The sequence below is a fragment of the Prinia subflava genome (genome assembly GCF_021018805.1).
Source record: "Prinia subflava isolate CZ2003 ecotype Zambia chromosome W unlocalized genomic scaffold, Cam_Psub_1.2 scaffold_32_NEW, whole genome shotgun sequence".
In the NCBI taxonomy this organism is placed as follows: Eukaryota; Metazoa; Chordata; class Aves; order Passeriformes; family Cisticolidae; genus Prinia; species Prinia subflava.
In genome coordinates this window covers 1,363,136-1,384,604 of record NW_026960609.1, presented here as the reverse complement: position 1 = coordinate 1,384,604, position 21,469 = coordinate 1,363,136, and the positions used below count along the sequence as shown (strand labels likewise).

At 41.4% G+C, this 21,469-nt stretch overlaps 1 protein-coding gene across 1 annotated transcript in view; it reads right to left on the bottom strand.

The window, feature by feature from the left end:
- Positions 1 to 4,524: 4,524 nt before the first annotated feature.
- Positions 4,525 to 21,469, bottom strand: part of LOC134565045 (endomucin-like) — a 29,185-nt gene continuing 12,240 nt past the window's right edge. Inside the window, exons 5-10 of the mRNA XM_063424411.1 lie at positions 13,714 to 13,742; positions 9,446 to 9,517; positions 7,824 to 7,919; positions 6,165 to 6,189; positions 5,190 to 5,251; positions 4,525 to 4,556 (exon numbers count right to left, since the gene is read on the bottom strand). Coding sequence (XP_063280481.1) covers positions 4,525 to 4,556; positions 5,190 to 5,251; positions 6,165 to 6,189; positions 7,824 to 7,919; positions 9,446 to 9,517; positions 13,714 to 13,742 — 316 coding nt within the window. The remainder of the gene's footprint in view (positions 4,557 to 5,189; positions 5,252 to 6,164; positions 6,190 to 7,823; positions 7,920 to 9,445; positions 9,518 to 13,713; positions 13,743 to 21,469) is intronic.

Here is a 21,469-nt window from a genome sequence, read left to right as displayed (position 1 = left end):
CATATGTTTTACCTGTTCTAGAATAGTTATTCCAGGCAAGGGCCATAAAAGAAAATTCTGAAGTCATTACTTGGGTATCAATGCTTCTATCACACGTCGTACACCTGTATGGAGTATCCTTACCCAAATTGCTATTCACCAACCTTTCTGTAACTGAGAATTTTTCACCCCTCAGCGTTTTTCTTGAGTCCTAAAAAGGTGATCAATACCTTTACTGTTTTTCAGTGTAATACACAAGAACCCTTATAGGAAAAGTTAGGTCTGTTTTCAAGACAGGCAATACTTTAACCTCATGGCTGATGGTATTGATCTCTTAGTCATCAATTAAAGCCCTTCATCTTATATTCTCAGGAAATATAACTATCACTGACAAGCTAATTGTGCAGTTCTGTGGGCTATGTTGAATCTCAAATAAATATTTTTGCAGGTAGATTTTCTAGACCATTGTATTGTAAAAGACCATTTATTCTCCCTAGGGAGAGCCACCCTAAATTTGCCTGTACTGTCAACATGAAATGGCTGCCATAAGTCTTGCATTTGTACTTTAGTGTAAAACTTTTGAGACAATTTTTATCCAAGCTGTGTTTTCAAGTAAGATGCAAGAACAGGCACCTATCTTGCATCAGGTGCTGCAGTTCACTGACAAACATGCATGAAAAATTTTTCTAGTCTAGTCTAATTTAGTTTTCTATGGTTTTATACTTTACATCCATTCTACACTAGTTGTGCCATAGAGCTCAAAGTCAGTAGCAATTCCATCTTTCTAAGGAGAGTTATAAAAAAAGACAATATTAAAGCTCCATTTTACCTAGTGTTCCTGATGATACTACTCCATTAAAAAACATTACTTTAGTCCAGGCTTAATTGAAAACTATTCTGTTGTGGTTTGTTTGCTTTTGTTCTGGCTTGTTAAGGTTTTTCCTTTCTATGATGTAATCATTAAGAGTTTTTACCCTCCCCTTTATATGTCAATCCTTCCTAATCACCTCCCTTGATCCTGAAAGTTCCATGCCAATCCTCATACCCCCTCCCTGATTTCTTGTCCATCATTTGATGTACCCTTCCCTTCTTCTAGAAGACTCTAAGAAGGGCATAGAGTGATAGGCTGGAAAGCAAGGGTCCCTTCTCTAATCTACCCTCAGTGATTATCCTTACTGTCTGTTATGTACCCTGTTCCCTCCCCAGCCTTTCCCCATTGGCTGATGAGTGGTTCCCCCGCAGTACCCTCCTCCCTGTAAAAGGGGCTGTTGGCTCAGAGCCTGGGGTCAGAACCTCTCTGCACAGCCTCTGCACAGTCTGTACCCTCTGGGTCTAGGGTCTCTCCGGAGACCCCATTAAAGACCTGGACTGATACCACCATGCAGAGTCCTCTTTCAGCCTTTGCTTTCTCCTGACAATAGCCTTCCCATGCATGGGGTAACGGCTGTAGCCACCCCTCAGTACCCCAGGACACTGAGGACTGCCCCCAGCTGACGCTGTGCCTGCTAGCCAGGGTTCCCGACCAGGGTGATCGGGAGGCACAGTCTCACTATTCTTTTCCTGTAGTCTTTCACATTATTTTAGGTATTTGAAATAATATTCTTGATTAAAATTAATTCAGCCGTGCCTCTGAAAAAGGAGTCTTTCCTTTTTCTTTCATTTCATATTCACAACCTAATTTTAGGAGTCCTAAAATAGGATCCTTCAGGAATCAATGGACCTCCACAGGTCAGCCCATTCCAGCTCAAGATAGATGTCCAAGGCAGATGGGATAAACAGCCCTCTGGACACATACATCTCTTTCAACTATGTACAGCTGTCATGGTTTTTAGACAGATAAAAGAAGGCAAGATTAAACGCACCATAACCTTTGATCAAGATCTATGCACAACACATTGAGACGGGGTCTTTCTAGGTTGCTTGCTTGAACAGTTTGTAGGTCTTTATTTGTCCAGCATATATTTTACAAAATTATACAATCTCAAAATCTTCTGTTTGGAATGAAAAGAAAAAAAATGAAAAAAAGATAGAATGTGTACTTCTAATAAAGCTTAATTTGAATACATATCAAAGCAGAACTTCATTGTAGACATGCTCGACGTTAGGGAGGAGCTGCCTATTGATAGTGAGAGGATGGTGTAGCCTTGCCTGTAAAGTTAAGGCTGCTCTTTAGATCTTTCTAATTTCAGTCTTTCTACTCACAACTTTTTTGTAGTTTTGTTGGTATGTACAGAGACAGCCACAACATACACTTTTTAAACAGCTGGACCAAGGAAAAAGAAGAACACTTGTAAAAAAGTTTTATGCAGGGCAATTATCATCAAGAGTTGTGAGAAGGCCCATGAGTCAGGCAGTTCTTGTGTCTATACCATGAGAAACATTTGCCTTTATTCCTGAGTGTCTTGGTTTGGAAAGACAGGTATCAGTCAGGGAAAACTGGAGTTTCCCTTGGAATGGAGAATGTAAAAACCCCCTCCCTCTAAATTATTACAATTTTGCAATTAGGAGCTTTCAGGCAAAAATATGGGAAGAGGAATAACAGCTCTTTACTAGGAATATTAAAATGCAAATGCAGTAATACAAAAAACCACAAGCAAGCAAGCAAAAGTCCTAGAAAACCCTGATGGAGTCAGGAATAAGACCTGACACCCTGTCGGCCAGGGTGTTGGAAGCAGTCTAAATAAGTCCTCCTGGAGTGACAGATGTGGTTCTGTTGGAGTAGAGATGATCCTGTAATGGCAGTGAGATGAGACCGGTCTTCCCCAGAGAATCCAGTGGAAAAGAGGATGCTTGGTGTTCCTACAGCTCAGTTTTTATCTTGGTAGGAATGGCTGGCTCCCCCTCCACTGGGTAGAGCATCTCACAATGGGATGATGTAATGTGTCATGTCATTGGTGAGCCTTAATGGCCCATTAACACAAGATATCCCCCGGAGGGTGGACAGTGGTGGAAGAGATAAGAAACACTGCCCCACCTGGTTTCAACAGCTGGCCTATTATCAGAAGGCATCTGCCCCCATCCCCTCTGGAGTTACAAGAGATAAAGGAAAAAAAAACATCTCCCCAACTGGTTTCAACAGATGAAATAGAATACACATTTTTTTTGTTACATAACCCAAGACACTGAGCTTTTAATAAAACAAGTAAACATGATTCAAACATTCTAACATATTTAAAATACCTGTATGAGTGACAAATATTTCTGGAAGAAACAGACCCCGCTGCCAGAGTGCTTTTAATTTAAGAAGTAAAGTGACTCTAAAAACCTAGGCAAAAGCAAGACTTCAATTTCTGTGAAAGCAAGTTTAATTTTGAAACACATAACGATGTAAGAATTCAAGGGAAAATGGCAGCTAGTTTAAATATTAATTGTATTAATGAGAAGAGGGCAAGAATCTTGTCTTCTAAGTGGTTATGACTCAATTCTTCTAATTATAGCATGCACACATCATAGTTCAGTAAAAGAAGAATATAAAGCATCCTCTGGATGGAAGATGCTCAGATATTTGGTGAGCCAGTAGCTGATTAACAGGCAACAGAGCTCATGTGGAAAAAGGAAAATAAAAAAAGTGAGCCTATGTCTTTTCCTATTTATCCTGCCGTAAGCCACAAACAATTCAGCTACTGTCAATGAAATCACTTTATCTTTGAAATGGCATGATGGGGGCAGAACCAATTAAAAAAATCCATTAATTAATTTCTAACTTCATTCAGCTTTCAAAAAAAGAGTACAATTTTAAGAAAACATACACACAACTCCATACTCAAAATAAAGCCAAAAGTCCATTCCCAAAGACATACTCTTAAAAAAAAAACAAACCAAAAAAAAAACCCACCAAAAACCCCCCAAAAAAACAAAAAAAACCCCTTCCCAAATAATGAAGCTCTGAAGTGCAGCCTCTAAAGTGCCAAAGTATAGTTTGCTTTTACCCAGCAGCAGTGGGGCAGAATGATGTGTCCTGTGATGGAGCAGGACCTTCCCATCACCCTCTAGCCCCTAGCTCTGTGTCAAGAGGCCATGGGGACCTTACACGACTGGTTTGCTGCAAGGGCTCCCAGAGATACCCTGTGGGTATTTTGGATTGCACAAAAGCTTCCAGGACTTGCAGAGAAGGCTGGAGAGATGAAACTGTCCCTCTCCAGCAAGCAGAGGCTAGTTCAGATCACGTACTGTATTTCAGAAGACTTCCCAAGGATTTGGACAAAAGGAGAGAGCAACTATTGGTCAGCCTCAGAAATGTCAGTAGGAGAAACAGATGGCCAAAAAGATGAAAAACAAACAAAAACAAAGACTGTTTTTCTGGAAGGACTTTTGCAGATGAGGTGGGACCTACATGACTGAGAAAGCATTGGGTGAAGGCGTGGAGTTTCATCACTACTAGCTCTACCATGAAAGATTTAGGGGTTTTGATTGATTAGTCAGAATTCTGTTCTGCCTCACTCTTATTTTGTGCCACTCCATTTTTTTTGCAGAACTTATAACTGCATCCATCTCTTTGCTTTGAGGTTTTTCTTTCTTTTGTGCATGTTATCAGTAACCTTTCCTTTAGGCTTTATTACCACAGATTTTGTAAGAACCTGAAGCACAGGACAGAGGGATTTGAAATGAGAGCAGGATTTTGAATGCAAAGGGTGACTGAGTACAGGGCTGACTGAACACTGCTGACACCAACTCCAACAGAATCCTCATTGCATACAACACTGACTCCCAAACCTTTTGATCCCTGGGATATTAGCTCAGTTGGTTGGAGCATAGTAATAATAACACCAAGGTTGTGGGTTTGATTTTCACATGGGCCATTCATTTAAGTTCACCTGAGGGTCCCTTCCAACTCAGAACATTCTGTGATTCTGATATTACCAGTCTTCAAACTTCTTTGTACAGCCAGGTCTAGCTGATAAATACCACAATCACTGTTATTCCTGAACATCCCTAGCTAGATCGCTTACCATCAATGATTTAAATATTTTCCTAAACCAGTCATACGTCTCACTCCCAAATACTGACAGCACACACAGTACAGCTGAACAACAGGATCTACAGTACAGCTCTACAGGATCACAGTCTGGGGATTTGCTCTGTAGAGGAATTGTTTGCAATGACTAACCTGTCAGGAACTGAAGATGGGTTTGCTATTGGAAATGACATCCTAAACACTGCTCTTTGAGCTCAGAGAGGGAAACAGACATACATACAAAGGAAACGCTCACCAGTCTTAGGAGAAGTTGTCTTCATAAAAAGAAGTTTGACTCCTTCTTTATCTGACTGGGCCCTGTTGAAGTCAGAAAACATTTAAGCAGTCAGCACACGTTGGTCATCCAGACAAAACTCTAAGATTATGGTCCTGAGGAGGCAGCATCTACTCCAATTTAAACTGGTAGGCTTAAAATGGGCTTTGCATCAGGTCATGTGGTAAAACATACCTTATATCAACATCTCTGAAAATACCTTTCTCTTAAAATATGTAATAAATCAAGTTTCATGACTCCAGGTTTAATCTAGGACTTCACAGAAGAGGTACATCTGGGGGAAATGGAGTAATATTTTTTCTGTCAATGCAAGCCTTTTAGCCATGTTGAATTGCAAAGAAGGACCACTTCAGATGTCCAGGGAGTCAGGGCTACCAAGTAAATTAGCAGCCTAAACGTTGCTTTTGGTCATAAAAGTGGCTACTGCCAGGCTCAGTGGTCTTTAGTTTGTATCTTCCAATGAATCTTTCTCAGTTTCCCTCTCCTCACACTCCTTATGCTACTACTATTTCAACGGAGGCTATGCCAATGGTGCAGTGGAAACAAGATGGGGCAGAGGAACATGAACAAAAGAAGGGGGATGGGAAAAGATGAGGGGATAGAGGAGAGGGATCAATGGGGCAAAAAGTGAAACAAAAAGAAAAAATACTGGGCCAGTGAGTCCTGTGGCACAGCATAAGCTGTTTATCCACTTCAAAAGGATCAATTGCAAAACAGTTGAGAGTCACCACATTTCTATCCATTCTGAAGCAGCTGCTTATCATGCATATAGGTCTACAATAACTGCAAGTGCAGCACTTTCAACAGGATATTTCTCTTTGGGGTGGCAATTGATTACTGTGTTTAAATAAAGATCAAAGAAAATCCTATCCAAAATCTGCTACATTTACAAGTGCCCCTGATAGATCTCAAAGCAATGAAAAGGATTCAACCTACTGTTCAGCACCATTCTCTTGTCTCTCTGGAAGAAGAAAAAAATTTAAATTATTTTGATTGCTGAAATTCAAACCCCAAACATTTAGACATGGCTATTGCAGTTGCTGGCAGAAGGCTCAGTTGCAATTTTGCAGTATTGCATTAAGTTCATAAACACAAACAACCAGTTTGAATAATAATTGTTATTTTTCTGGTCATCTATGGAAGTGAACTGATGTTGCTTGTACAGACACTTCTGGAAACCAGGGAGAATGACATTTGACTGGTCCAAGAGCACAACAGAAGCACATTTTTCCCTGCAGCTCCCAAATCCCTGGGCACAGAGGATGTGAGCATGAGATGGTTCTCGAGTACACAACAACTGAACTAAAAGATACAGGGTAAGGGGACTGAGGGAACAAGGGTGTTCCTGAGGCTGTACCCCCTGGGGGTACAGCCTGGCTTGACATCTGAGAACAGAATTTGTCACCCTCATCGATGAGGAACAGGTTTGTCTCCAAAATGAATCATATGCTGAATGTATTTTATGCTTATGTGCAAGTATGAGCAGATGGAACTGGCCAGGGAGTTACATCAGAGACATGGAACCAAATCCATGGCACCAAGTACAGGGGAAGTGCACTGGCTAGATCTGGGCAAATCCTACAGGAAGCACTACAGGTATCTACTCTATCTTCCAAATGAATTGGCTAATACAGTGCCTGATTACATTTGTGCATAGGGAGGCTGGTAAGGAAATGTTCTTTATCTCATATCTTTATCTCGACTCTGAATATTTGGTAGCTTCCTAAGTAAGGATCACACTTTCCTCTGTTTATCTGGGTCTGTTTTTCCATGTCATTGGCTAAACTGGTTCTGACACTCTGTTTGTCTTGGTTTACAGCTTCAACACCCTATTGTGATTTTGTATTTCCAAGGCCTGGTGATTTCACAGTTCTGCACAGGTCTCCTAAATCATGCCAGCTCACAGGGACAGAAAAACCACAGTCTGGATTCAGATCTGGGTTTTCACTTAATGGAAATTTACAGTTACCTATGGCCTACTTGGGCAACCCTGAAATATTTGGCAAATTGACTTTGATAGAACTATAATCCATTATCTTAAGTATTTAATGGACAGCAGAGAAACAGATACTGGCTTTAGCTGCTCTGTCAAAATGACTATTTCTGAAAATACTGTTTGCTCAAGGATTTTGCTCCATGCACATTATACTGTAACTGGAAAATTTTACTCATGCATCATGTGCAAGTGTGTGTGTATGTATCAGGTATATCCCAAAAGAAAACATTGATATTTCTTTGCCTGTATCTAGAAGAAAGATAAAATAAATGATTTTGTTGAATATCTTCAAATTTAGTTTTCACTGTCTATTTCTGATTGTGTTAGCACAGGTGTTTTTTAGCTCTTTGTAGCTGCAAAAGCATGAACAAAAAGCTTTACAGCATTATATATTCTCCAAAAATAATTTTTGCTCACACTGGTCTTCCTACTGATTTTGAAAATGAAGTATTAGTTTCCCACTTTAGGCAAAACACAAAATACAAAAAGTTTTCCCATCAGACTACCACAACAGTGATGGTTAAGGTAATCCAAAAGAGATCTTTTATTAATAAAAATCACGTTGATTCCCCCCCCCCCCGAGAAAGCAAACCAAATACCTGGAGTTTTCTTCTGGCATATTTTGTACAAAGCCACCAGTGAGAAGACAGAGAGGGTAATAACTATCAGGGTGATGACAATTGGCAAGATAACATCTGCAAAAGAGAGAGAACATAATTTTGGCTGCTGCCTCTGACTTACATTGCCTCTGTGTATAGGTACTTGCACACACTAAGGTGAGAGGCACCTCCAGCTCCACTTCACCAAACATTACCCATTTCTCTAGAGAGGGTAACCTACTGCTCCTCTTATTCTTCCTGCAACCACTGAGCCCCAGGCATGGATGCTTTGTGGAGGGAAGACTTAGATTTCTTCCTTCTCCCACCCTTACTCCATCCCTGACACTCATGCTGCCCTGTGGAACTGGTTTCACCCTTTTTTCAGTAAAAGAACAAGGTTTCAGCACCTGCTCCATTGGGCCTATCATAATTTTGATGAAAACACTCATCATTCAACTGTAGTGTTGATGACCTCCAAAGTTTTTGCGAGCAAGTCATGCTCTAGAAATAATTTTTTTAAACATGCGATTTATTTTTTCCTCTTTTTTGGGGAAAAAAATAAACAAACTCCAAAAAAACCCAACCCTGTCTGAAATTCAGCAACTGAAGCGATTATTGTGCTTTTAACACTGTGCACCCAGAAAGACACCAAGGATTTACATAATTCAGTAACATTCTCCACAGCACTTACAACCAGGGATAGAAAATGCAAGATCTTTTAAAACGAGGACATTTCTTTCTTTTTATTATTTCCCACCATCTGCCATTTCCTGACAGGTTTCCCAGCCAAGAAGCAAAAAAAGAGAAAGAATTATGTAATGAAGAGAAGCTTTCCCTGGGAAATATAGAAGTCCAGATTCTCCCTTTTTATCATTTCTCTGGCAGCAACCAGCCACATTCAAATTCAGCAGGCACTCTCCCGCCTGCTGGCCTAAGCCCTGTGTCAGGGAGGCTGCATGCAATGGCTCTTGATGCAATTAATGTTTAATATTCATGTAGATGTGTCTGTGCATCTGTGGAACTAGAGGGAGACAGTTTACAGTGGGAAAACATCAAACATATTTTGCTTAGTCAGTACTCTGGGTAGGAAATAGCAAAGCTGCAGCAACACTTGCCCCAGAGATGCATAATCTTAAAATGAAAGATTAAGTAGCATGTGTCACGCAAATACCAAGTACTTAAAAAGTCTGCAGAAGACTGCCTCCTAGACCTTCTCTCCCATGGCAATGTGAATAATATATTCATATCACACATTCACAGCAATATATTAATATAAGATGCACAACATGTATATGAACAACTTTTTTATATGTTCCTTTGTGTCTTCTCTAACAGAGGATGACTTTTTTTGGTGGGTTATTTTCAGTTTTACCACTCTGAATCAGTCCTTGGGAATAATTGTGCTGCTCTACAGTGAGAGCAATGTCAACTTACTGAGCTCTGTTTCTCTTTGAGAGGAGTTTTACAACCACCATTTATATTTGGTTTGTAATAGGGCCCAAGTCTGATAAGAATAGAAATAAAACTGCCAGTTTCATTTGTCTGCTACTCCTATCACTCATCAAAAGCAAAACTGATCAACTGAAAACTCAAAAGCCAGACAACAGAGTAAGAATACTCACTAGAATAGCTGATATCACTCCCTGTCTGAGTCTGGTTTCCAGAACTGCTTTTAGGACTTTCAGAAGTTGTCTCTGCAAAAGAAATAATGCCTTTCAGGTAAACATGTTGTAATGATCCGATGGATGGTTGTGATGGTTTGTTTTGATTTAAAAGTGCAAAAAGAGGCAATGAGAACTTATTTTAAGTAAAATCAATGTATCTTTTACTGATACCCACAATTTGCGATAGAGGAAAAAGGAAAGAAAGAGAGAGAGAGAAAAGAGAAAAGAGGGGGTTACAGCTGCCAACAACAGACGTGAGTCCTCGTGACACGGAGCCAACAGACCACCTTCGCAGTCCTCGTGATGTGCGCCAATAGATCCGTCTTGTCTGCCGGGGAGATCTCAGAGGCTCTCTTTTTCAGGGTGCTTATTATAGTCCTTTTTCGAGGTGAGAGGCAACAGGCCAAGAAGGGGGGAAGACCTCATGAGTGTTGCAGGTTTTCTCTCACAAAGAAGAAGCAGGGCAGGCTGGACTCAGTGGTTCAGCACAGTCAGTCCGGAGCAAACACAGCTCCGCAAACACAGCCCAGATACCGTGATGTTACATTCCCCTGTGGGAAGTGACAGTCCCATTGTTTCTGCATGGGTCTCTGAGGGGACGCCTTGGTCCAGTGAATGCACCCACAGGGAGAAACCTGGGTCACACCTTAGTCAGGCCAGAACTCCTGTGTTGTGGTTTAGGGTCATTGGGGTCTCAGCCTCTGTCCTTGTTCGACAGTCGGGAGGCAGATGGAGGGATCTTCAGACCAACTCTTACGCATGTATTGCCAGAATTCCCCAAACAACTCCGTCTGAAAAATTACCCTCCCAAAACAACTTCTGTGTCCCCAGTTCTGGTGCTTCACTTGGTGCTTCACATCTATATTTCTTCTCAATAATACTTGGATAACTTGGCAAGAGGGGTGGAAAAGTTTATCTAGTGTGGCCTAAAGAAACATGCACTTTGTATGGGTGCAGATTGCCCAAGGATCCTCTGCTTGTCCACCTATAGGTTATGAGCTACAAACTTTTTCAGTTTTAGGAGGTTATGGTACTCTTCAGCATTATAAGAGAATTTTTCACAAGTAAATAAACAAGAAAAAGGGTGAAAATTAGACCTGTCTCCAAGAGAAGAAAGATCAATTTATTTCACTGCTAATTAAAAAAAAATGCTAAGAGGAAGTCTGAAGAGGTGCAATATTAGTAGATAGCAAGTTTCTTGAGTGTTGTTATAAAGGAATGTGCCTGCTCTCTGCCCCATTTGGAGAGAGCAATGTTGTGAGCCTCTGGGACATTTTATAGGGCTGGGTTTAAAGGAATGCATTTCTACCTTCAGGTGCTAATCTGAATTTGAGTCAGGTATCAACAATCCAAAATATTTATTACCTTACTGCACACAGCCTATGAAAAAATAATCACTGAACTTCCAGAGAGGAAACAAAATGCAAACATTGGCATTTCCTTAGGTACATTATATAGCACATGGAATTGCATTCCATATTGGATGGAGGCTTAAGTAGACAAGTGCTCACTGCCACTGAAGGAGTCGACCGGCTGGACAGATGTGATGCAAGGTCAAGCATTTCCATTGCCTGGCTAAACATCAGAAGTGGCTCTCAAACAAAGGTGTCTTTGGTCTTCCTGAGGGAAAGGTGAACTGTTAAAAAAGGGTCCTAGCAGAGGTTATAGCTCCATATATAAGTAGTGAGAACATGGTGGCAGCCGCTGAGGTTTTGTTGGTCAGGTACCTACTCACAATCTGCACCTGTAGGATTGCATGGTTCTTCTTCCCAAGAACAGAAGAGGGTGTTCCTCAAATTGTAGGGTGGAAGCTATGAAATTAAGTCATTGAAACCAATGTCCTATGGCCATTTTGAGGTCTAGAATAGAATTTTGTTCTACTAAGTCTCTGAAAGACATGTTCCTATTTTTTACAGTACTTATAACTCTAATCCATGGAGTTACAGTAACAAATAACATCTGTTTGTCCCAACCATGTAGGAATTCCTCTTCCTTGCAAAACTGATTTTAAACTCATGCTCACTATTAAAAAATGTTTTGGTGGTTGTTTTCTTTCCCCCTTCCCCAATCTTCTACCTTCATTTGTCTGGACACAGAGAAGCCTCCTGGAGAAAAATGATCACTTACTAAGTGCTTGTGTGGTGCCTAAACAATACAGTCATAGCTAAGACATTCTGATGCTATAGTGCAGGAAACAATCATTGTCCAAGACTTTATCTCTGAAAAGTCACTATTTCTTTAAAGCAGTTCTCTTTCCCTTGCTGCCTGCATTATCACCCCTGCTGAGGGATGATAATGTAAGGTTGGAAACTGAGCCATCATCAAGTGACTAAAATAATTCCTATGCATTCTTAATTCCATGTGATTGCTTCAGATTTCCTCTCATGGTTGCTTTTCCCTGAGATTCTCCTCGGGGTTGCTGTTCCCTGAGGTAATAAGGTTTTCTCCCAAGGTTGCTGTTCCCTGGGAGTTTCCTCGGGGTTGCTGTTCCCCGAGGTAATAAGGTTTTTCGTCTTCTCTTTGCCCTAAGTGTTTCACACCGAAGGTAGAGACGACAAGCTGAGTCCGCCAGTGCATGTTTCCAAGGTTGTTTATTCTTCATTATCTCAGTTCTTTCTCAGCTCTGCCAGGTCTCCCTGGCAGGGTACCTTATCTTAGTTCTTTCTCAGCTCTGCAAGGCATCCCCAGCAGAGCAGGACACGCAGCGGACTGGGCGGATCAGAGGGTCCTGGACCTTTTGTACCATTCCCCTGATCCAACCACCGTCCAAAATGTACTTTTTATTTACAGAATCATACCAATACTTACTACCTATGTTAACATGTCATTTCTACTCTAAACCAATCCTTGAGATCCAACTCAGCAGAAAATTGGGGACGAGAGCAAGAACAAGGAGCACGGGCCACTCCCCAATTCCTCCATCTTGCCTCTTCAACCCCATATACTGAGAATCCTAGATTCTACATTTACATTCTATGATAAACTAAATACTACTTATTTTGAATTCTCCCAGCTTGTGATTCTTCATACAGTGTGGGCATTCACTCCCATGACCAGGGATCAGAGGCAGTGTCCTCCTGGGCTCTGTGTGAGGCTGGCTGACCCCCTTGTACAGATCCCAGACCCCCCTGTCCAGTCTCCAAACCCTCCAGGGTGGCCAGAGGGATGTTCTAGACTCCGACAATTTCTCAAGGAAATACTACTGCCTTTTTGTTAACTTATCTGGTATCCTACATGATATACAGGGCAAGCAGGCAATTATCACAGCAATGACTTACCCTGGATACTGACTGGAAATGTCAACAGAAACAAACTGCACTGAAAAACAAGAATGCGTATTCCTGCATTTGTGCAGGAGATGTTTGTCTCTCCTCAGGAGAAAAATTGAGGACTGAAATCCACTGGTTTATTTTATTTTTTTTTATCTGTTAATTGAGCAAGATGTGAGTAATTAAAGAGAGAAAAACCCATCGGTTAGCATTTTAACTACTTGTGACCATCAATAAAAATATGACATCTGAAAAGAAACATTACTGAATAAAACAGAGTAAGGAACAAAAACCTTAAGCTCATTTCTCCACTTCTTTCATTAAAGTTTTTCACAAGTCAGCCCCTCCTGCCTTGTTTGTCTGGATCTGGAAGGTATTTTCTAGTTACAGAATAATCTGGGATCAGAATAAAAATGAATTGGAGAAATACATCCACCATGGTAACAGGAGGGCCAAGATTTTGCAGGCAGCAGCTGCAAGAACTGCAGGGACCAGTACAGAAGAGACTGCTTCCTGATAAGCCCAGACAAAGGAAAATAGGACAATACAGGTTCATTAGCACAGGAAACTTGCCTTACTCTGGGACTTACTGCTTCTCTCTACAGGATGAAGAACAAGAGCCACTGACAAGAACAAGCTCCTTGGTAAACACTCTAATTATAACAGCTTCCTATTGCACCACGTAATATGCCAGGCCTGATTTTTTCTGTGGTCCCACCCTGTTTTCTTTCCAGTATCTGCTAGTCCAACATGGTGTTCAGTTGAAATCACAGCAAAATTACTCGGTGCTACAAGTTGAATGTCACTCTTTCACTGCTCTGCACTGTGTTTCAGGTACATTATTCCCCAGATCCTTCTTGCTCCCTGAACATTTCCTTTCCTCAGGCTGTCCTTCTCCCACCCCACACCAGCTTTTTTCATCAGTGTGCATAGGGCAACCCCTTCTATTGCTCTTACTTGTTGAATTTGAGACCTCATGGGAAGGCCTGCAATAAAACAGAAAGAATAGGTTTGTTAGTATCTGTTTTAGATGTCCAGAGTCTTCATATCATGCAAGCTGGCAGAGTCTAGAAACATGCTCAGTAACCCCCACAACAAATGCTGCCTCAGAAGTGACATGCTAACACCGTTCCAAGCCCAGAAAGTCTGAGCTGTAAAAGTCTCCAGCCATCCTTTAAAGATGAGAGCAGAATCTAAAGCCCAGCCTATGCTAGGTTGTTATTCTGCTCAAGAGAAGAAAATCCTGAATTAATTGATACATTCCTTAAAAACTCCTTCCAAAACTGAAAAAGTGCCTGGGAGTGAATAGCTGACATTTAACTGACAAGTAAGCATTTTAATAAAAGAAACTGAGACAGATCTTCAAGAATCACAAAACCCTTTCAAAAGAAATCTTTGTTTATTTTCTTGGTGCTTTTGGCTAGCAGACTGCCAAGCAGCAGAAGCAAGAGGCACTGGTAATGAGGAAGAAATTGACCATACAGAGCTGTGCTAGTTTGAAAGCAAAACCAGTGAGACTCCAAGTCAGAAATACAATTTAATAGAGAGAGAACAAACAACAAGAAAGATAAAAATAAAATAAAAATAAAATAAGACAAATGCAATAGTACAAACGACCACTGACAGAGTCAGAATGCAAACCTGACACCCTGTTGGTCAGGGTGTTGGAAGCAGCCCAAAGTAAGTCCTCCCAGAGTGACAGTTGTGGGGCTGTTGAAGTAGAGATGATCCTCAAGAAAAGGGTTCAGTCGTCCTCTGGGAATCCAGTGGAAACAGACTCCCTTGGTGGTTGGGACTGCTGGTTTTATCTCAGTGGAAAGGCTTTGGCTCCTCCCTCTGGATTCAATGGAATGAGGTAATGTTATCAGTCATGTGAGAGGCCTTAAATGGCCCATTCACAGGTGATGTCCCTCAGAGGAGGATGGGTAGAGGAAGAGATAAGGAGGCACTGCCATATCTGGTGTTATCAATTGTCCCATTAACAGAAGGCATTCGCCCTCTTCCCCCCCCTAGAGTTACAAGAGATAAAGAACAATATCTCCCAACCGGTTTCAACAGATGAAAATAGAATACACATTTTTGGTTACATTTTTCAACCCAGGACAAGAGCACTGGGCACAATGCTTACTGGCTCTACTGTCAGCTTCCCCCAGCTACCTACTAAGTTTTTGGTGCACAACAATTTTTTTTTTGTTACCATGCTGCTTTTTCTGCATGTCTAGACTGTGGCAGGTTTGGGAATTAGAGTGGCTGTGTCCTCTGTGTCCCAGTTGTGCCAGGGTGGGGGATCACCAAGGCAACATCATTAAGGCAGCTGTACTTCCAGGCAGGCATTAAGCCTGTCCCCTCACTGCCTAGGTTGCAATGCTCCTCTAAACCAGTTTCCCCAGGGAGCACAAATCCACTCTTTTACCCTCACTACACTTTCTGTGCTGTGGACTGGTGCTTTGCACAAAGACAGCTCCTACCAGCAGAGCTGTAGCAGACATTGCTCTATTGCTGTAAACATACTCTTTGAAAACCAGAATGCTGCTCTTGTTTTTCCTTCTCTCTACACACAATTAAAACCATGGGTCACTTCAGCCGCTGGGTTGCAAATAACTGCTTTTGCTAATGGTACATGTGACAGAACTTAAACTGCATTTTAATCACAAACATCCATGAAAAGTGTGTTTAGGTTGAAAAGCTTAAGTACTTAAAGTCAACAGTAAGAGTTCTTCTTGAACATATTAAATATTTGTTATGCAAAGTATCCTGAATGTATAGTTACCTCACCCTGGCTTCCTAGAATGGAGAGGAGACTGTTTTCCTAAGCTTTTTGTCATCTCATCAATCCATCTGCAAACAGCAATATCACTGTGCTCTAAGAGGATCTCTGTGATGAATCATTAGGCAATGTTTACAGCATGTTTGGGCAACATTACCAACAAAACCAAGCAAAAGCCTTCAGGAAGTTAATAAATCACTTGTCAAAGGAACAACACACAGCATAGAATGCAGGAGGACACACATCTGGCATTAAGGAAATGTCCAAATATGATATGATTGCTTATTACCAGAATACTGCCTTCAGCCTATAAGGTGTGGGATGCCATGATAAAAATACCATGTGATCACACAGCATGTGGGCAAACTAGCAAACTGTAAGGCCCTGTGTGTTCATATTCTCGAAGAAAGGCAGAAGACTTTGTAAAGTCTTACAAATAGGCCACTTCTCTATGAAGTCACTTTGAACATTGTCTCTCAAGTCTGTGGAACTTTCCTTTGAACGAGTTGCAACATTATAACATAATTGAACATTTTCCTTTACATTCACTCTTACAAACAAGTTGAAGCATCTTGGATCAAATTAAAACAAATAAATAAGTTGAAAAAGCATATGAAGCCCAGGACTGATAGCCAAGTTCACCTCAAAGACTTAATGGCTTTTCAAACTTGAATGCAGGTGACATAAGCACAGGTGACATAAGTCTCTACAAACAGGAAGGGCTGGGAGATATGAGCTTCAGTACCCACTGGCACAACCAAAAGCCATGCAGCTGTCCTGGCCAGACCTTGCCTCTTCAATAAACCCAGACAGCAGAAATTATCCCAGGAAGGAAACATGACAGCAGCCACCTGCCCTCTTTTTCTGGGCTTCTGTTATTTTTTAAGAACTGCACACACCTACACACAATAAAAGTACCAGCATCTTTCCAGAATGTATCTCACCCAAGTTTTGCTAGAGCATGAAAAATTAAATTGGAAAAATCTCATGCCTTCCTCTCTCTTAAATGGTCTCCAGCATGCAAGCAAGGCATTGGTTCACCCTCTGTTCAGAGATTGCTCAGTCCTGCCACACAAACAAAGCTGTGCTTATCGTAGCGATTCAGCAGGTGCTTTCAGTTTGTGTTTTCTAAATAACCATCCAGTGCCCTTTTTGGTGTGGGCTCACAGGCTGCTGGTCTCCAGAAAGAGGACAGAAGGAAAAGCAGCATTTCACTTGGTAACAGTTACTGTAGTTGCTCTAGCTGCCTGTACAGAGCTTGCTACCTCCTTTGGGGCTGCAAGCAAGATGCTCTGCATAAATAATCTGGGAAGATTTCCAGATTCATCATGAAAAGTGAGGTGTGCAACACTGGCTGTGCTGGGTTCCTCCTTGTGCAGTAAGGAGGACAAGGATAAAAAATTTGGCTCATGACCATGGTTTGATTTGAAATTGCCTGCCTGAGTCAGTTCAGCACTGGTGAGAAGCTTGACAGATGGAGAGAGACCAATAACTAAACTCTCCCCACTCTGTTCTCCAACAGCTGCTACCTAAACAGCCTGGATACCCTGCAGTTTGCTACTTCTGGTTTTTGGAGTGCAGTCACATCCAACTGTGTTCACTGCCAAAACAAACACATTTGGCTGATTACTCAGAGGGGATATATCACAATATAAATCAAAGCAAAATTAAAAACTTGAAAAAGCCTTTCTTGCCTTGACCACACCATAGACCCATAATAGTGCTAACTGAGGCTTTGCTATATTTTCCATCTCTCAGAAACTTCTGTTTTCGTGTGCCTCTCTTTGTGAAGGAGCTGAAGATACAGTGGGTAATTTTTATCTAATATCACTATCCAGAGTTCCTGCAGTTTGTGTACAGAAAGATTCAAACTACTAGTCTTACTCATAAAAATTTTTCTTAGGGAGATGCCTCCTGTGAATCAAGTGAGTAGGATTTATAACTGGAGGAGTGCAATAAAGATATCAATAGATGAAGCAGGTTGATTCATCTGACAGTTTATTATAATAGATCATTTAATCTTACCACCCTGCTGGGTGAACTTAAGCTCATCCTGCTTTATGGATTTTTTTTTGTTGTTTAGATCACAGAATAAAAAGCCACAATACTTGTAGTTTCTCAGATGTATTTAGACTCTGTCACAGTGGACACGGGAAGAACTACACGAGGACACGCTGGTGAGTGAAGCAGGAAAAAAAGGCGAGTTTATTTACAAAACCCAGTTTTATACATTTCTCATGGTGCCTGTGGATTGGAGGATGGAATTCCACCTCTCAATCCACGTTGGTTGAGCTAACTGTCAATCACATTTCTCTTCCTACCTAGAAATATGTAAACAATAAAAGACAGTTAGCAAAACATGGCCAGTGTTTATAGTAGAAAATGTGATAAGGTGAAATTTCTGACTCCAATATGAAGAATATAACAGAAGGCTTAAAAAGGTCTTCAAAACCAAAGTGACAAGACTCTAATCCAATTTTTCATTAATTAAAAAAAAGGAGAAAATTAAATATTAGCAAGCAATCCTCTGTGAAGGTGGAGAAGGAGTGGGAGGTATATTCTACATGACAGTTAAAGAAGTGCATGTGTCAATGGCATGCATGCAGGTTGCTCTCTGCTAAAAATAGTCCTTATTGTCTCCTCTAGCCTGGGTGAGCACTATGCAGCACCTCCTCTGTGGCTGGTGCTTTCTATCTCCTTTAATACAGCAATACTGTTCTCTGATGCTCCTACATGTTCTTTCCCAGGCTCCCCCACTCAGCTCAGTTGCTCTCCAGCTCTCTGTAGCACTCCTCCCACATCCTGATCTTTTGATATGGATGATTGGAAATTTCTCTGCAAAATGTGCTTTCTTCTTTTTCTGCATCAGGAAAGGAGACTTTCACCAAAATGGCATTAAAAAAAAATGGAAGATGGTCTCAAAATTAAACAAATTTAGCCAGCTGGATTATTTTGGTTGGGCATACCAAATAAAAATGTTCTGGTTTGGATCCATTTCACATTAATTTGTCTTCCTCTGAGCTCCCACATAGAAGATGTGGCTCAGATACCTCCAGCTTGCAAGCTATTGTATCCCCCAAGGACTGCAGCCTTGGCACAAACCAGCCCCTGCTCTGGTGAGCAAAAGGCATCCAGCCCCTGAATGTGAAATTCTGGAGACCTAGAAATAAATAATCTAATGGCAGTGTGAGAGGTGGCATTTCCTCTAGTCTCAGTACAGGATGAAACAACTGGCTGCACACTTGCATTGCCTTAAAGTTATTAGGGTGCAGCATATGGCTTCCCCTGGGTCTGAGCAATTGCATAGAGAAGAAATCTGTTTACAAGGAACCACGACATTTTTTCTTTTTTAACACACACAGAGAATAAGGGAGCAAGGATGGTCTAAGGCTTAACCATTTGGGATAGGCTACATAACATGTCAGGTGAGAAAGGGGATTTCTTTTATATACAAGCTTTAAGGAAGAAGCAAGGAGCTGGTGCTGTGAGGAGACAGGAAAGGTGATAGTGTGGAAATCCTGGTACCGGCAGAAGTGATTTTGAAATGGCAGTTTTATGGGAACTTGGAGCACTGGCTATGCCAATTGTTATAAATGCATAGCAAATCAAATTAATAAAAATGAATTTTAATAATAATTTACAAAAAAAAAATGGAAACAAAATTTGCAAAAACAAAAAAGCCACAAAGTCAGTGTTGATCCCGGGATCGGCACTGGGTGAACCTAGCTTTGGCTTCTATCGCACCAGAGCTCCCCCATTCACAATTTCAGTCCCAGCAGGGTCAGTTTATATACAGTTTTGGCTGGACAGGGCATTGCTTCATACTTCTTTGTCCTTTTTCAACTCTTTTTCCATATTCATGAAATTCTGTCCTCACTGCCGGACAGTTGATTGGATTTCTGAGAAGAGATGAATACTTGATTCGATTTCGGGGAATCTTGTATTGGGATGCACACCCTGGATGATGAAGTCTAGATCCATATCGAGCGGTAATTGTGGGTCGTGGTCGAGTCCATCTCCGGAGTGGGCTTATCTCTTCTCGTAGTCACCCTCCTTTCTGTTGTAAATCCTGGTCCTTGCCCAAGTTTGACCAAGGGCGTTCACAATTCTTAATCCTTTTACTTTATTTCCAAGCCTGGGTGACTGCTACAGTATTCCCCCTAAAACGTGGCTGAATTTATACCCTCGATACATCATATTACATGAACATGGATGCTTATACATTTATATTGCATGAACACAAATTACATCATATATTATACCAATGATACCTAGACTGACTGCCCCTGGATAGCTGGGTTCTTTCTGTCTCAGCCAGGCAATTATAGTTCTGGCATCTTGGGTAGTCTCTGAGCTCAAGAAGATTTACTGGTTTTACAGCAAACTGAGTAAGATGATGACTTTTGCAAACAGACCCCAGGAAGGTTGTAAAACTTTCTTGACAAATTTCAAGTGTAAAATGTAATTGTATACACAGCATAGTCGGTTGTTGCAGTGTGTTTTTATAGTTTATTCCTGAGCCCCTGGTTCTTCCCCTGCGTTTCTCCTCCCAGCTGTGTCAATTCTTCCTCCTCTCCCCACCCAGGCCCCTGCCAATCTCCAGAACCCTGTCCATCAACGAAAGGGGGTTTCCCCCCTCAGGGGAATTCCAGAAGAGAGCATCAGTGAGTGGCAGATTTAAAAGATGTCCTTCACCTTTTGGGGAAGGTATTGGGCTATCCAGGTATTCTTCTTCCCTTGAGACCCCCCCTCCTCCCCTGCTTGGTTGGTGAGTTTCCTGCCCCTTCCCATCTCCCCTCCCCCCAATAAAACCTACAGGGACTGCATGGCCCGGGGTTCTGCAGGTGCTGTTTGACTGGTTCAAAGCCCATGCTGGGGCTTAAACTCTGGAATAAGAAACCCCCCCCACAGTCCCAGCTTCTTCTTCGCCTAGTCCAGTTTCTCGGGCAAGTAAACATCAAGGGGAAAGCGGTCTCCTTTTCCCAGCTTCCTCAAAGGTCTGCATCTACCAGCCACCATTCCCAGTTTGGGACAAGACAGGACAAGAACTAACATGTGGTTGGGGTGTTGCTGCTTCCAGCCACTGAGCCAAGAGAGGTATCTGTGGGTAACCGCAGCAGCTGTCTCTCTGTGGTGTCAGCTGGAAACAGCAGCCTGAGGGGTCCCGTCCCATTTGCGGTCAAGCAACTCCACAGTAGGTAATTCAATACACATGATGCATAGTCAGATATGCATTACAATTGAATATTAACCTGGAGAATTTACCTGAGTGAAAGACCTTTTAATTAAAAATGTTGTAATTTACTCTTTTATTGCAGTATAGCAGTAGTGAGGTTTCTGTACTATGCCTATATTTGCCAAAAGACATGAAACCTAACAGGAAAGTCAAGTAACCACAGGTCACAGTATATGCATTATGGGGAATGGGCTTATTAAAATAATTGCAAAGACTTCTCTCTGAATCGGTGGCCTTTAGTTGACTTTAACTTCCTTAAAGTGCTTATGTTTTTTGCATGCTTCTAAGCATTTCAGTGCATAGTGAGCATGATATTGCTCCAGTTTTATATCCAATCCTATCCTTTATGAGGAAAAATCATAGTACACACGCATGCTTATCTCCCACAAACACAATCCAGGGATTGCAAAAATAGACTTGTATCCCTTGGGGGATGTTAAACATTACTGTTAATAACAGGGATATGCAAACAAAGACAGTGTCCTTGTTGGATTTGCACACATGTAGCTAAGAGTTAGTACTAAATGAAGTGAAGGCCCAAGAGACCTTAAGGAAACCTCAATAAGTGTTTCTTCAAAACCTAGGAAAGTTAAGCCAGCTAGAAGCATAACAAATGATCATTCATATGACCTGGCATCTGCATTCACCACAGTGTTTCTTAGTGAATGCATACACCAAAACACACCTGGAAAAACAATAAAACTGGACTG